We start from the raw sequence: 16,455 nt of genomic DNA on the forward strand, positions 1-16,455 counted from the left end.
GAGTGGCTGTCCACCAAAGATCACGCCAAGAGTTCGGCGCAGAATACTCAGAGAGGTAAAAAAAAGGACCCTAGAGTGTCTGCTAAAGACTTACAGAAATCAATGGCACAATCCGATATCTCCGTGCACACATCAACAATATGTAAAACTATGGCCAAGAATGGTGTTCATGGGAGGACTCCACAGAGGACGCCACTGCTGTCTAAAAAAAAAACATTGTTGCTCATTTATTGTTGGCAAAAAGGCACTTGGACACGCCACAAAAGTTTTGGCAAAATATTTTGTGGACTGATGAAACCATAGTTGAATTGTTTAGGAGAAACACACAACGTCATGTGTGGAGGATAAATGGAATAGCTCATCAACATCAACACCTCATCCCCACCGTGAAGCATGGTGGAAGGAGCGTCATGATATGGGGCTGTTTTGCTACCTCAGGGCCTGGACAACTTGCAATCATTAATGGAAGAATGAATTCAAAAGTTTATCAGGATGTTTTGCAGGAAAACCTGAGGCCGTCTGTCAGACAGTTGAAGCCTAAAAGAGGACGCTGCAACAAGACAATGATCCAAAAAGAAGTAAATCAACTTCAGAATGGTTTCAGAAGAACAAAATACATGTTCTGGGGTGGCCATGTCAAAGTCCAGTCTTGAATCCCATTGAGATGCTGTGGCATGACCTAAAGACAGCGATTCATGCCAAACATCCTAGGAATCTGACTGCAGTTTTGTCGAGAAGAATGGGCCAAGATTAGTCCTAATCGATGCGCCAGACTGATCTGCAGCTACAGGAAGCGTCAGGTTGAGGTTATTGCTGCCAAAGCGGGGTCCACAAAATATTAAATGTGTAGTTCACTTTCTTATTTTGCCCATTCTGTCATTGTTTGCATACTATCCTCAATAAAATATGAAAACCTAGAAATGTTTGAGTGGTTTTAGTTAAAGCAGACACTGTTTTTTCATCTGTGTGATTTTGACAAAGAGCAGCTCACATTTGATGGCGATTTTATGCAGAAATGTGAGAAATTCCAAAAGGTTGAGATACTTTTTCATACCACTATAGCTGCCGGCAAAAATTGATGATCAAATTAGTTGGCAACTAACTTATTAATTGATTTAATCAATTAGTTGTTATTATTTTCCCATTGAAATGAATGTAAATGGAGGGTACAACACTTCAAAAATGTACATTGGTAATGAACAAAAAGGAATGACTTTTTCTTTTGATTTTGTTGTTGTCGTTGTTTGCAATTGCAGTTAATCAGGATTACACTAAAACTAACAGATTGTTTGCCCTGAAGGAATAATTTTTTTTTTATTATCAAGTGTTTAAAATAGAGCCAGAGGAAAACAATCCTATTAGTTAAAATGGTTTTTTGATGAGAGTAATAAGAAAATACAGATGTATGATAATGAAATTCCAATGAGACAATTTTAAAAGACGGCCAAGCCAAGTCAAGAATGTCCACATACAGTGGGGCAAATAAGTTGGTGTTGGTTGGTGTTATACTTATATAGCGCTTTTCCACCTTTCAAGGCGCTCAAAGCGCTTTGCACTATCTCGCCATCTACCTACTGGTGACGTATTCAGTCAACCACCAATTGTGCAAGTTCTCCTACTTGAAAATATTATAGAGGCCTGTAATTGTCAACATGGGTAAACCTCAACCATGAGAGACAGAATGTGAAAAAAACAGAAAATCACATTGTTTGATTTTTAAAGAATTTATTTCCAAATTAGAGTCAAAAATAAGTATTTGGTCACCTACAAACAAGCAAGATTTCTGGCTGTCAAAGAGGTCTAACTTCTTCTAACGAGGTCTATCAAGGTCTAACAAGGCTCCACTCATTACCTGTATTAATGGCACCTGTTTTAACTCATTATCGGTATAAATGACACCTGTCCACAACTTCAGTCAGTCACACTCCAAACTCCACTATGGCCAAGACCAAAGAGCTGTCGAAGGACACCAGAGACAAAATTGTAGACCTGCACCTGGCTGGGAAGACTGAATCTGCAATAGGTAAAACTCTTGGTGTAAAGAAATCATCTGTGGGAGCAATTATTAGAAAATGGAAGACATACAAGACCAGTGATAATCTCCCTCGATCTGGGGCTCCATGCAAGATGCCGTAGTGTCAAAATGATAACAAGAACGGTGAGCAAAAATCCCAGAACCACACGGGGGAACCTAGTGAATGACCTACAGAGAGCTTGGACCACAGTAACAAAGGCTACTATCAGCAACACAATGCGCCGCCAGGGACTCAAATCCTGCACTGCCAGACGTGTCCCCCTGCTGAAGAAACTACACGTCCAGGCCCGTCTGTGGTTCGCTAGAGAGCATTTGGAAGATCCAGAAGAGGACTGGGAGAATGTGTTATGGCCAGATGAAACCAACATTGAACTTTTTGGTAGAAACACGGGGGTTTTCGTGTTTGGAGGAGAAAGAATACTGAATTGCATCCGAAGAACACCATACCCACTGTGAAGCATGGGGGTGGAAACATCATGCTTTGGGGCTGTTTTCTGCAAAGGGACCTGGACGACTGATCTGTGTAAAGGAAAGAATGAATGGGGCCATGTATCGAGAGATTTTGAGTGAAAATCTCCTTCCATCAGCAAGGGCATTGAAGATGAGACATGGCTGGGTCTTTCAGCATGACAATGATCCCAAACACACAGCCAGGGCAACAAAGGAGTGGCTTCGTAAGAAGCATTTCAAGGTCCTGGAGTGGCCTAGCCAGTCTCCAGATCTCAACCCCATAGAAAATCTGTGGAGGGAGTTGAAAGTCCGTGTTGCCCAACGACAGCCCCAAAACATCACTGCTCTAGAGGAGATCTGCATGTAGGAATGGGCCAAAATACCAGCAACAGTATGTGAAAAGCTTGTGAACAGTTACAGAAAACGTTTGGCCTCAGTTATTGCCAACAAAGGGTGCATAACAAAGTATTGGGATGAACTTTTGGTATTGACCAAATACTTATTTTCCACCATGATTTGCAAATAAATTCTTTAAAAATGAAAACATATGATTTTCTGTTTTTTTTTTTTCCACATTCTGTCTCTCATGGTTGAGGTTTACCCATGTTGACAATTACAGGCCTCTCTAATATTTTCAAGTGGGAGAACTAAATACTTATTTGCCCCACTGTATCTGAAAAAGTGAAGGTCATTAAACAAAAAACGTTTTTGTTTATCTTCATCTAATTATGACACCTAATTATGATTGCTTAGCATAGTGAATCTACTGTCGCAGTCCAATTAAGTATTCAAATTACTAACACCACCCCCCCATGTTGAATTGTCTCTTTCAGTGGAGCCCTGCGTGACAAACCCATGTCTGCATGGAGGCAAGTGTCTTCCTCAGGGAACGGGCTACAGCTGCTACTGCCCACAAGGGTACGCGGGGGAGAACTGTGAGATTGGTGAGTGATGCTTCCACAGTCCACACACAAACACGCCTGCGCACACCGGCGTAATAAAGTCGACACTGCGTCAGGCGGCACATACTGACAAAAGGCAGCTATGCAATGACAAGTTAAAGACATGGGCTTTCCGTCTCGGGTTTCAATAGAGACGGTTAGGTCAAATATTGGACGAGGATGATGTGATGCTCCCTCAGGGCCAAACTGCCTCGATGACTCACCGAAAGGGAATCTTTTTAAGAAATTTTAGAGGATTGGCATCCACCAGTGTTGTTTTTGGCAGCCCTTTTAATTTTTGTCTTCTGGAGGATAATACTTATTTGTCTTAGTTAGACATAGACTGATTATCAGCGCCGATATTAGGAAATTTGATGTATATCTGTATCGGCCTTTTGTTTAAATCAGACAAAAAAAATCATTAAAAGCAACACAAGGTAACTTTTCTTTATAGACTTCATAATGTATTGACGGGACACGGGGCTGATAAATAGGGGGTCTGCATTGTTGGCAAGCCGTCAAAGCTGACCGAGTGGAATCACAACGAGCTTTTTTCGTGAAAAATTCGTATGAACAAATGCTTAAATCGCTGAACTCTTTCTCGATATGGACGTAAAACAGTCTTGATTCTTGGTTAGAAGCAAAAAAAATGTACATTTACCGTTTATTATACGTAAATATGTTGAAGTACAACGCTAGTCTGTTAGCAAATGAGGCTAGCGGCCACCGGACGTAAACAGAGCTTTCCTGTGAAACATTTTGTGAATAAATGCTTAGATCCCGAATTTTTATAGGTATGGATGTAAAACTGTCTCGATTCTTGTTTAAAAGCAACAAAAAAAAAAAAAAAACCCCATCTAGTTAGCATTTATTTTACGCAAATATGTCGAAGTACAATGCTAGTCTGTTAGTAAATGTAGCTTGCGGCCGCCTGATGTATACAAACCTTTACTGGGGAAAATTCTTGTGAATAAATGCTTCAATCCCGGAATTCTTAATAGATACAGAAGTAAAACAGTCTTAATTCTTGGTTAAAAGCAAAAAAAAAAAAAAAAAAATGCAGTTAGCGGTTATTATACGTAAATATTTCGAAGTACAATGCTAGTCTGTGAGTGAATGTAGCTAGCGGCGGCCTGATGTAAACAGCGCTTTTCTGGTGAAAATTCTTGTGAATAAATGCTTAAATCCCCCAATTTTCTATAGATATGGACGTAAAACAGTCTCAGCTCTTTGTTAAAAGCAAAAAAAAAAAAAGTGCATTTTGTGTTTACTTTACGTAAATATGTCGAAGTACAATGCTAGTCTGTGAGGGAATGTAGCTAGCGGCCGCCTGATGTAAACAGACCTTTTCCGGTAAAAATTATTGTGAATAAATGCTTAAATCCACGAATTTTCTATAGATATGGACGTAAAACAGTCTCCAATCTTGGTTAAAAGCAAAAAAATAAATAAATAAAGTGCAGTTTGTGTTTATTTTACGTAAATATGTCGGAGTACAATGCTAGTCTGTGAGTGAATGTAGCTAGCGTCCGCCTGTTTTAAACAGTGCTTTCCCGGTGAAAATTCGTGTGAATAAATGCTTAAATCCCCGAATTTTTTATGGATATGAACGTAAAACAGTCTCGATTCTTGGTTCAAAGAAAAAAAACCTAGTCTGTTAGTGAATGTAGCTAGTAGACAATCATCTTTGTCATATTTTAGTCATCTCAAGATGTGTTTGTCTGGTTTTAGACGATGTTTACTAAAATTGTCTGTAAAATCAAAAAATATATACTATAAAAATAAGTAAAAGTTTTCAACTAAAGTGTTACTTCGATATACAATCAAAGCAACACTAGTACTACAAAGTATCACAATATATCAACTATTCGATATTTTGTCAAACCCCTATGTTGGAGTGACTTTAGGAGCTTCAATTGGAATAAAATTGCTCTTTGCTGCCATCTTGTGTCATCTATTTTTAAGGCAATTATCTCAAATAATTGTCAGTATACTGCAGTGCAGTAACAGTGTACGCCACTACAAATGTCATCCACCAAAACAAACAAGAATCATTATTCTCTATTTAAAAATAGCATGCTCACTGCAGTGTTTGTACTGGATTTAATAACAATGGGATGGTGTACTAACCTAATGATGCTGTAGGGGATAGTCATGTTGAAACCTCACATTAGACACCTGCACAAACTGTGACATGGGATATAAATCGGCCCCGTCTGCCTTTAAAGAGCAAACTGTGTGAGTGTTTAATTGCTTCTTTAAGGAACACTTGACTGATGAAGCAGCCATTCCTCAAGGAAGTGAACACAGACAAATAAGGTGACGACATCCTCTTAGTCCTGCCGAATTTATTTCCTAGGAGCGCTATTAGGGTTTTGTCGTTGGTAAACGTTCATCACGTATATTATGAATGGATGGTTGTTTATATATGAATGATGGATGGATGGATGGATGGATTCATGGATGATGGTTAATTATGGATGGATGGATGGAGTAGTGAGAATAGGCAGTGCAGAAGATAAATGGATGGATGAAAAGCAGGTAGATATCAACGTATATGACTGGATAGAGTTGATAAATTATCAATGGGTGGGTTCTGGTTCATGACTGTACGGAAGCGTTTTGCTGCCACCCCCAAAAAAAGTTCAGTATCACTTTTTTACATGATAATTTTCAAGGTTTTACATAATTACCACATTTTTACATGATAATTATCACTTTTTACATGAGTCATCGCGTTTTTAGATGATAGTCTCACACTATTACATGATACCGTTTTTACATGATAATTATCATGTTTTAAATGATAATTATCAGAATGTTACATGATAGTTGTCACATTTTTACATGATACTTGTCAAATTTTCACATGAAAATTATCACATTTTTACATATTTACGTTTTTACATGAAAATTGTCATGTAAGATAGCATACTATCACATTTCAAATGATAATTATCACAATTTTATATGATATCACGTTTTTACATTATACTGTCACGTCTTCACATGATAGTTATCATGTTTTTACATGATAATTATCATGGTTTTACCTGATAATTATCACATTTTTACATGATATTTAACATGATTTTACATGAAGATTATCACGTGTTTACATGATAGTTATCACGTTTTTACATGATAATATCCTGTCTTGTATGATAACAATCACAATTTTACATGATAGTTGTCACATTTTTACATGGTACAAACTTTTACATAATAATTGTCACATTTTAAATGATAATTATCCCAATTTTACATGATGCTATCATGTTTTACATGAAAATTATCAGGTTGTTACATGATAGATATCACGTTTTCACATGATAGTTATCATGTTTTTACATGATAATTATCATTGTTTCACATGATAATTATCACATTTTTACAATATATTTTTCACGTTTTTACATGATTATTATGTGTTTACATGATAGTTATCACGTTTTTACATGAAGATTATCACGTGTTTACATGGTAGTTAACACGTTTTTACACGATAGTATCCTGTTTTTGCATAATTATCACATCTTATATGATAACAATCACAATTTTACATGATAGTTGTCACATTTTTACATGATACTTGTCAAATTTTACATGATAATTATCAAATTTTGAATGATAACTATCAGTTTTACATGATAGTTATGTTTTTATGAAAATTATCAGGTTTTTACATGACAGTTGTCACATTTTTCACATGATAGTTATCACATTTTTACATAATAATTATCATGGTTTCACATGATAATTATCACATTTTTACATGACGATTATTACATGTTTACATGATAATTATCACGTTTTTACATGATGTGTCATGTTTTTACATGATAATCATCACATCTCACATAATAATTATCACAATTTTACCTGATAGTTATTGTGTTTTTACATGAAAATTGTTACATTTTTACATGAAAATTATCACGTTTTTACATGTTACTATCATGGTTTTAAATGATAATTATCACATTTTTACCTATTTATCACTTTTTTAATATGTAGATATCACATTTTTACATGATAGTATCATGTTTTTACATGATAATTATGACGTTTTACATAGTCATTATCACAAGTGTCACGTTTTTACATCATACTGTCATGTTTTCACATGATGGTTATCACATTTTTACATGATAATTATCAAGGTTTTACCTGATAATTATCATATTACGTTTTTACATGAAGATCATCACATGTTTACATGATAGTTATCACATGTTTACATGATAGTTATCACGTCTTTACATGATAGTATCCTGTTTTTACATAATTATCACGTTGTACATGGTAATTATCACAATTTTATATGATAGCTGTCACATTTTTAATTGATACTTGTCAAATTTTTACATGATAATTATCATAGTTTAAGTGATAATTATCGAATTTTACATATTTATCACATTTTTACATGATGTGTATCACATTTTTACATGATAGTGTCACGTTTTTACATGATAGTGTCACGTGTTTACATGAAAGTCATCATGTTTTTACATATTTATCACATTTTTACATGATTATTATCACAATTTTACATGATACTTGTCAAATTTTACATAATTATCAGTTTTGCATGATAGTTGTTTTTACATGAAAATTGTAATGTTTTTACATGATAGTTATGTTTTGCACATGATAGTTATCACGTTTTTACATGAAGATTATTACATGTTTACATGATAGTTATCACGTTTTTACATGATGGAGTCATGTTTGTACATGAAAATTATCACGTCTTACACAATAATTATCACAATTATACCTGATACTTATTGCGTTTTTACATGAAAATTGTTACGTTTTTACATGAAAATTTTCACGTTTTTGCATGTTACTATCATGGTTTTAAATGATAATTATCACATTTTTACCTTTTTATCACTTTTTTAATATGTAGTTAATCACATTTTTACATGATAGTATCGTGTTTTTACATGATAATTATGACGTTTTACATGTAATTATCATAATTTCACATGATAGTTATCGCGTTTTACGTGATGTTTATCACATTTTTGCATTATGTTTGTCACGTTTTTGCATGATAGTGTCACATTTATACATGATACTGTCAAGTGTTCACATGAAGTTTATCACATAATGTTTTTTACATGATATTTATCATGTTTTTACATGAAGATTATCATATGTTTACATGATAGTTATCACATGTTTACATAATAGTTATCACGTCCTTACATGACAGTATCCTGTTTTTACATGATAATTATCACGTCGTACATGATAATTATCACAATTTTACATGATAGCGGTCACATTTTTACATGATACTTGTCAAATTTTTACATCATAATTATCACAGTTTAAGTGATAGTTATCAAATTTTACATATTTATCACATTTTTACATGATGTGTATCACATTTTTACATGATAGTGTCACGTGTTTACATGAAAGTCATCACGTTTTTACATATTTATCACATTTTTATATGATTATATCACAATTTTACATGATACTTGTCACGTTTTCACATGTTTTAAATGATAGTTATCTCATTTTTTAAGAATTTCACATTCAAATGCACATAAAAGCCATTTTGAAAGATACTGAAAGAGTCTCCTTACGCAAGGCAATGGCAAGTACAATACAAGTACAAAAGGGATTAAACCTCCTCACATCCTGTTCAGTCACGATACAATGCTCTTGAACATCAAAAGGGGCCTCTTCTTTCAAGCAACAACATATGGCAGAATTGTTTTTGTTTTTTTCTGTTTTTTTTTGTTAACAGCTGAATGACACACAAACGGACACATTTTTCTTATATCCACTTATAGCGAATCCTTTTCATGTGAGCCATAATGAGATTTTTTTTCCCCGTTTCTCTTTCTTCCTCCTCGCAGACGTCGACGACTGCCAGTCGGAGCCGTGCGAAAATGGAGGCACTTGCATCGACAAGATTGATTCTTTCCTTTGTCTTTGCCTGCCCAGCTATGGAGGAGACACATGTGAGAAAGGTGAAGGTTCTTTTCTATTCAATTTGGGGCATTTTAAGGTCACTTCCACGTTAACTCATTGGCTGCCATCGATGATGCTAGACTTTCAATCAATTTGACGAAAGTTCCTTCGCCCCTTCCATTCACTCCTATTGATTTCCAACCCCAGGCCTTCAAAACTACATTAGAAGAGGAAATGAGCCGACATCAACAGAACCTGACCTCACAATGAAACGAAACGAGCTGTTGATGTGAAATTCAGATCAAAAGCACAACCTCGATAATATAACAAAGTGTATGTGGGCTTGTGTGTGTCCTGTAATGAGGAGTAATGAATCTGTAACCTTTGCGCTAGTCATTGCATCCTCCGTGTTATTAATGGACATTAAAGATGCAGTGAGAGGAGAGGTTGTGTGCTATAAAGTGAAAAATGTCTTTTATGTAGTGCCGCAAATTGGCAAATGATTCTCCTCCCATCTTTTACTGTCTATTTTGCTGCTCCTCTTTCAATTATAATACAAGAAAACCTGATAATGTTTCTCCCTGCAGACATAGAAGGCTGCGAACACGGCTGGAGGAAGTTTCATGGACACTGCTACAGGTATGAAACTGCTCTCCTTAGCCTCCTTTCCACTACGGACCAGTTTCATCTTAGTAGTATTTGTACAAACAACAGAGGTGGGTAGTAACAATATTCATAAGATTCCATTATACCAATTAGATGTAACAATTGGGGCTGTCAAAATTATTGCGTTAACGGGCGGTAATTAATTTTTGAAATTAATCACGTTAAAATATTTGACGCATTTAACGCACATGCCCCGCTCAAACAGATTAAAATGACATCACAGTGTAGTGTCCACTTGTCACTTGTGTTTTTGGGTGTTTTGTCGCCCTCTGCTGGCGCTTGGGTGCGACTGATTTTATGGGTTTCAGCACCATGAGAATTGTGTAATTATTGACATCAACAATGGCGAGCTACTAGTTTATTTTTTGATTGAAAATTTTACACATTTTATTAAAACGAAAACATTAAGAGGGGTTTTAATATTAAATCTCTATAACTTGTACTAACATTTATCTTTTAAGAGCTACAAGTATTTCTATCCATGGATCGCTTTAACAGAATGTTAATAATGTTAATGCCGTCTTGTTGATTTAATTGTTATAATAAACAAATGCAGTACTTATGTACAGTATGCTGAATGTCTATATCCGTCTTGTGTCTTAACTTTCCATTCCAACAATAATTTACTGAAAAAAATGGCATATTTCATAGATGGTTTGAATTGCAAATAATTACGATTAATTAATTTTTAAGCTGTACTTAACTTGATCAAAAATTTTAATCGTTTGACAGCCCTAGTACAGTAAAAGTTGTACTAAAGTACTTTACATTCACGTGACCACGCGCAAGATTGCAGTGGGAAGTCCTACGATCACGCCGGCGTGTTCAATCTTCAAAGTGCCATTTTAAAAATAAACTATTTGTCGTAGTCAACATTACATCCACATATAGATACAACTGAAAGAATCTGACTTTTTAGCCTGATTCCGGAATCACGCCGGCCAAACCACCCAACCCCTGCTGGCGCAGATCCAATGAATGAAACCACGACAACCCGACCAAAAGGCTGAACTCCGCGCTTTCACCTTAGTCTTAACCCCTTGTACTGACTCCATTTTGAAAGCTGGAAAAAAACCTTCGAGACACAGACAATTTATTCTGAGTCGACAGCAATCATGTAGCTCAGAGGGACCAAGGCAAGGATCCAAGGTCACAATATCACAAGTAAACAAAAGGTTCCCGAGAAAAAAATGACAATGCTTAATTAAACATTCAGTCTTTTGAAGGCTCTCGCGTGTGTTTCGGCGTTGTTTAGGATTATTGTCTGTTTGTGGATTGAACAGGAGGATTTGAGAGTTTCTATTGTCAGGGCAATGAGGGTTGTCGATTTTGCCACCTCAGCGTCAAGGGGCTCTTGGAGTCTTGTCAGTCGTGTTATCAGTTGGATACCGAGTGTTCGCCGGTGTTGCTTGTGTTGGGAGAGGACGTCCCAGCATTTGTTCTGGACTGTTCGGGAGAACTAATTGCGAGAGTTGGTAGTGCAGACGTGAGCTTGTAGATGTAAGCGTCAATCTTGCTCAGTCAGTTGCGTGACGCACACGTTGGGCTTCCGTGATAAGGAGTCATGTATCTCTTATGCCATATACAGTATTCTCCTTGTTTTCTTTTAACTATGGTATAAGTGCTATTTATTTCATATTCGGTGTGTTAGAGTAATACAAACAGTAAATACGAGGAAAGATGCTATTCCCTGATTGATTCTATTACGTGTGTTAGAATAATGCAAACAGACGGTGTTCGGCCATTTTGTACTACGCGGCGAAACGTGCTACACAATGCTCAACGCGCTTGCGTAACCATCCGCACGCATGCGCACATTGGTTAAAAGCGGCGAGTACTCACTATTTTCGTTTTTATTTAGTTTTTTAGAACCTTTTCATTGCCTCAAAAATACATTTTGCATGTATTACCCTCTCATACTTTTAACCATTGTGTTTTTTTTGTGTTAGCTTTCAAGCAGTTGACCACATTAGTCACGTAGCGTATTTAAACTGTCTTTATTTGATATAACTACATTTAAGTAATTTCTTAAGGCATTTTTTAGTACGTTCTGCCTGTATGCATCAAAACAAAACAAGTTTAGAGCGCATGGTAGTACTTTGGGTGTCAAATTCGACGAATGTAAGACGTTTCGCCGATGTAGCAGATTTTGGCAGAACAACGGTGCCAATGAGCAAAGGGACTATCTCCTTCACCACGGAAAATCGGAGATAAGATCGTTTTAATTTCATGGTCAGAAATGTTTTATAAATTTTTGGACTACTTTTACTCGATTAATATTATTTTGAAGGGTCACCTGCTGTTGTTTTGGGGGCATTTGAGGGTCACTTCCTGTTGGTTTGCGGGCATTTCAGGGTCACCTACTGTTCATATTGGGTCACTTTCTTTTGATTTTTGGTCACTTGGGTTTGAAATCAATAGGACTGAATGGAAGTTTTTGTGCTATTGAAATTAATGGCAAATAGAATAGGGCAATTCGAAATGAATAGGGAAATTTTGCCCCTTAGAAACTAATGAGTATATTTTTCGCAAAAATGCTATCATGTAACAGTTCAAATATTGCATCTGAACAATTGGCTAACCTGTATAGCAAAAGTCTGCTAGCTTAAATGCTATAAAATACTAACATTTTTTTTTACAATGCTCTTAACGAATCGTTCAAACACATATTCCCACAAAAAAAGGCTAAATATACCTTTAAACTAAATTAAAAATGCATTAAAAAAACATTAGTTCAAAGAAAAATGTTCATTATGTTGGTCTTAACAGTGAGCAGCAGGATTCAGCCATGTTAAATGAGTTATGTCATGTTCACTGTTCCCACTAGAGGGCAGTGTATCGACCTAAATTAAAAAAAAAAAAAAAAAAAAACCTAAAACAAACCATTACAACGCCAATCGTATTAAACGAATGTTCGAAGCAGCAAAATTTGATTCTAAGCGTTTTTTTTAAATCAAATTACTCGAGTTACTCGATTATTTTGTTGCAGTACTAATCAGGATAAACAGTTTTGGCCAAACCGTACCTTTTTAGCAAAAACTGTACAAAACTTTTGTGTCCCTTGGCGTCATGAATTTTTTGACATATAAATAATGTGATTTGGACAAAAATTATAGGACATATAGTGCTTATATGATCGTTTTTTTTTTTGTTTGTTTTTGTTTTTTTAATGGTACAAAATGTTTTCTCCACTCGTATGCACTTAAGCTTTTTGGTTGGACGATGTTTCAATTCTCTTGGCTTTTTCTAGCCAGAATTCAATGATTTTTTTCTATTATTTGGCCTAATATGGTCATGTAATAGGTAATAGTACAGTGTAATAATAACAATTCATGTAGATGACGTTTTGCTGAGGAAAAACAAATATGTAATTGTTTTATAAAAAAAATAGTAATCAGACATTATAAGCAGCTACTCACAATGTTACTCACGACTTGGGTATTTTTTTTCACAGAATACTTTTTGACTTGTACTTGAGTAAATTTTTTGGATGCCTACTTTTACATGATTAATATTAATTTGACGTAACGCTACTCTTACTTAAGTCCCATTTTTGGCTTTTCTCTGCAACTCTGCCTAATATGGTAAAGTAAGGGTGTAACGGTACATGTATTTGTATTGAACCGTTTCGGTATGTGGTGCTCGGTTCGGAACGGAGGCGTACCGAACGAGTTTCTGACGTAATGTAACCCTTACTTTTCGAGGCTGTGAGTCGATCGGGTTACAGTTTCTTTGTGTAGATTATATTTACTCCGTTTTCTCTACTATAATGAGGACCAATACAGAAGGACAGTATAACCCAGAAACGTCAACGGCGCGACAACGTGGCCGCCACGAGAACGCAGCGAAACGCGGGTGTTAAAGTGAATCAGCTAATGCACACCAGTCGCAGTGCGGTCAAACTAATATGCAATCGTAACCCACTTTTTGAGTCCATCAGATCTCTTGAGTGGTAGATCGGGTCACAGTTGACTTGTCTTTGTTGATTTACTGCTGTCTTCTCTGCTATAATAATAACCAACACAGCCCCGTGTTCAATACAAAACCCTCCTACCACAACAAAACAAGTAGGAACTAATATTCACATAGGAACTAAAGTTATACAACATAAAATATACAATATAAATGAATACTGCATCACATTCATAAAATATAATCACATAATAAAATAAATATAATCACATAATAAAATAAATAATAGCCCATTTAAATAAAATACATTGAAATGAGCTAAAACACCTGTAATTAAATAATAAGAATAATACACAGATCCTGCTTACACAATTAAATTTATTCATTTCTGTGTGGCGCTTTAACTTGAGAAAATCCACCAATAAAGCTTTTGAAAACCGTTCATAAGAAGAAAAAAAAAAGGTTAATTGAGGCATTTCATTTGTAAAGTACATGTTAAAATATTTGTCATTGGGATTGCTTTTCTCTTTAGCACAGGATTTCTTTTTTCTTCTTTTTTCAGAAAGAAAGCTGACCAATACGCGGGGTCTGAAAGGCAAATTGTTGTTGGATTATCTTTAAATACCCGCTACTTTTTGAGCAGAATTCTAGCTTTGTAAAGGCTACTGTTCCTATTGTTGAAAGCACAAAAGTGTGTAATAAACAACTAGCACATTTATATTTTGCATTTTGTTTTCTTACTGTGCCGAAAATGAACCGAACCGTGACCTCAAAACCGAGGTACGTACCGAACCGAGATTTTTGTGTACCGTTACACCCCTAGGCATGGTCAAGTAATAGGTAATAGTACAGTATAATAATAACAGTTCATGTTGATGACGTTTTGCTGGGGAAAAACAAATATACCATTGTGTTTTTAAAAAATCAGACATTATAAGCAGTTACTCACAATGTGACTCATGACTTGGTTATTCCAATTTTTGGCTACTCTATCCAACCCTGCCAGAATATGAGGAGGTTTTAGCTTATTACCAGATAAATGCACAGTTTTGCTTTCGTGTTTAGCTTCTGATCAGCGGCAGGAGCAGCTTCTCTAAATGACAAAAACGGGTCACAAAATGTAGGCGTGTTTTTTGTCCCGCAGGTACTTCACCCACAGACACACGTGGGAAGATGCAGAGAAAGACTGCAGAGAGCACAGTGCCCACCTGAGCAGCGTTACTTCGGCAAATGAGCAAGAGTTTATCAATGGTAAGTTGAGGGGTGCATGGCAGCAGAAATAAATACACATAATCGTGCAGAATCAACTGTTAGACATCAGGGATCTCCCGATCACATATTTTTGGATGTGAGTCCGAATTTGCCGATATCAGCTTGTCATTTTCCCTCCAAAATGTCATGTGACTCATTACAGGAGTGGTGTCAGCATTGCTGCAGAGATTGAAGAAGTGCGGGGTCAGCCTGTAAGTGCTCAGACTATACGCCGCACTCTACATCAAATTGGTGTGCATGGCTGTCACCCCAGGAGGAAGCCTCTTTTGAAGATGGTACACAAGAAAGCCCGCAAACAGTTTGCTGAAGACGTGTCAACATAGCACATAAATTACTCAAACCATGTCCTATGGTCTGATGAGACGGGCGGGCTTTCTTGTGTACCATCTTCAGAAGAGGCTTCCTCCTGGGGTGACAGCCGTGCACACCAATTTGATGTAGAGTGCGGCATATGGTCTGAGCACTAACAGGCTGACCCCCCCACCTCTTCCATCTCTGCAGAAATCCTGACAGCACTCCTGTAACGAGTCAAATGACATTTTGGAGGGAAAATGACAAGCAGTACTCAATTTGGACATTTAGGGATGTACAGTACGTAGTTTCTATGGGGTATACTCACTGAAAGTAAATTAACTCTATTATAAAAGCTGCACACAGACTACTTTTCATTGTGTCAAAGTGTCTTTTTGTCAGTGTTGTCCCATGAAAAGATATACTTAAACATCTGCAGAAATGCGAGGGGTGTACTCACTTTTGTGATACACTGTATATATTTTTTTAATTTAGAGGGTTTTTTGAGGTATTTAAAGGGTTAATTCCGTTTTGCGCGGAAATCTGGGTTACATCGCCAGCGCAGGAGAGAACTACCTGTATTTAATGAAGGAATCTGACCTTTCAGCCAGATTGCCGGAATCACGCCAGTCGAACTGCCAGAACCACGCTAGCGCAATTCCAACAACCCGGGCCGGCGGTCCCCTGACGACCCGGCCAAAAGGCCAAACTCCTTGATCTTAACCCCTTGTACTGACTCCATTTTAAAAGCTGGAAAAACACTTTGAAACAAAAGTTGACGATATATTCCAAGTCGACAGCAATCATACAGCACAGAAAGACCCAGGTGATGAGACAAACTGGATCCAGGGTCACCATATAACAAGTCAACAAAAGATTCCCGAAAAAATGACAACGATTAGTTAAACATTGTCTTTTATAGGCTCTGGTGAGGTGGGCTGTAGGGTG

General features: G+C 36.5%; 1 protein-coding gene across 1 annotated transcript in view; it reads left to right on the plus strand.

Moving 5' to 3' along the window:
* LOC130929360 (neurocan core protein-like) overlaps positions 1-16,455 on the plus strand; it is a 128,442-nt gene that overhangs the window by 98,897 nt on the left and 13,090 nt on the right. Inside the window, exons 13-16 of the mRNA XM_057856458.1 lie at positions 3,319-3,429; positions 9,312-9,425; positions 9,954-10,005; positions 15,089-15,195. Of these exons, the coding sequence (XP_057712441.1) occupies positions 3,319-3,429; positions 9,312-9,425; positions 9,954-10,005; positions 15,089-15,195 (384 nt within the window). The remainder of the gene's footprint in view (positions 1-3,318; positions 3,430-9,311; positions 9,426-9,953; positions 10,006-15,088; positions 15,196-16,455) is intronic.

This window comes from Corythoichthys intestinalis, chromosome 14 (assembly GCF_030265065.1).
Source record: "Corythoichthys intestinalis isolate RoL2023-P3 chromosome 14, ASM3026506v1, whole genome shotgun sequence".
Classification (NCBI taxonomy): Eukaryota; Metazoa; Chordata; class Actinopteri; order Syngnathiformes; family Syngnathidae; genus Corythoichthys; species Corythoichthys intestinalis.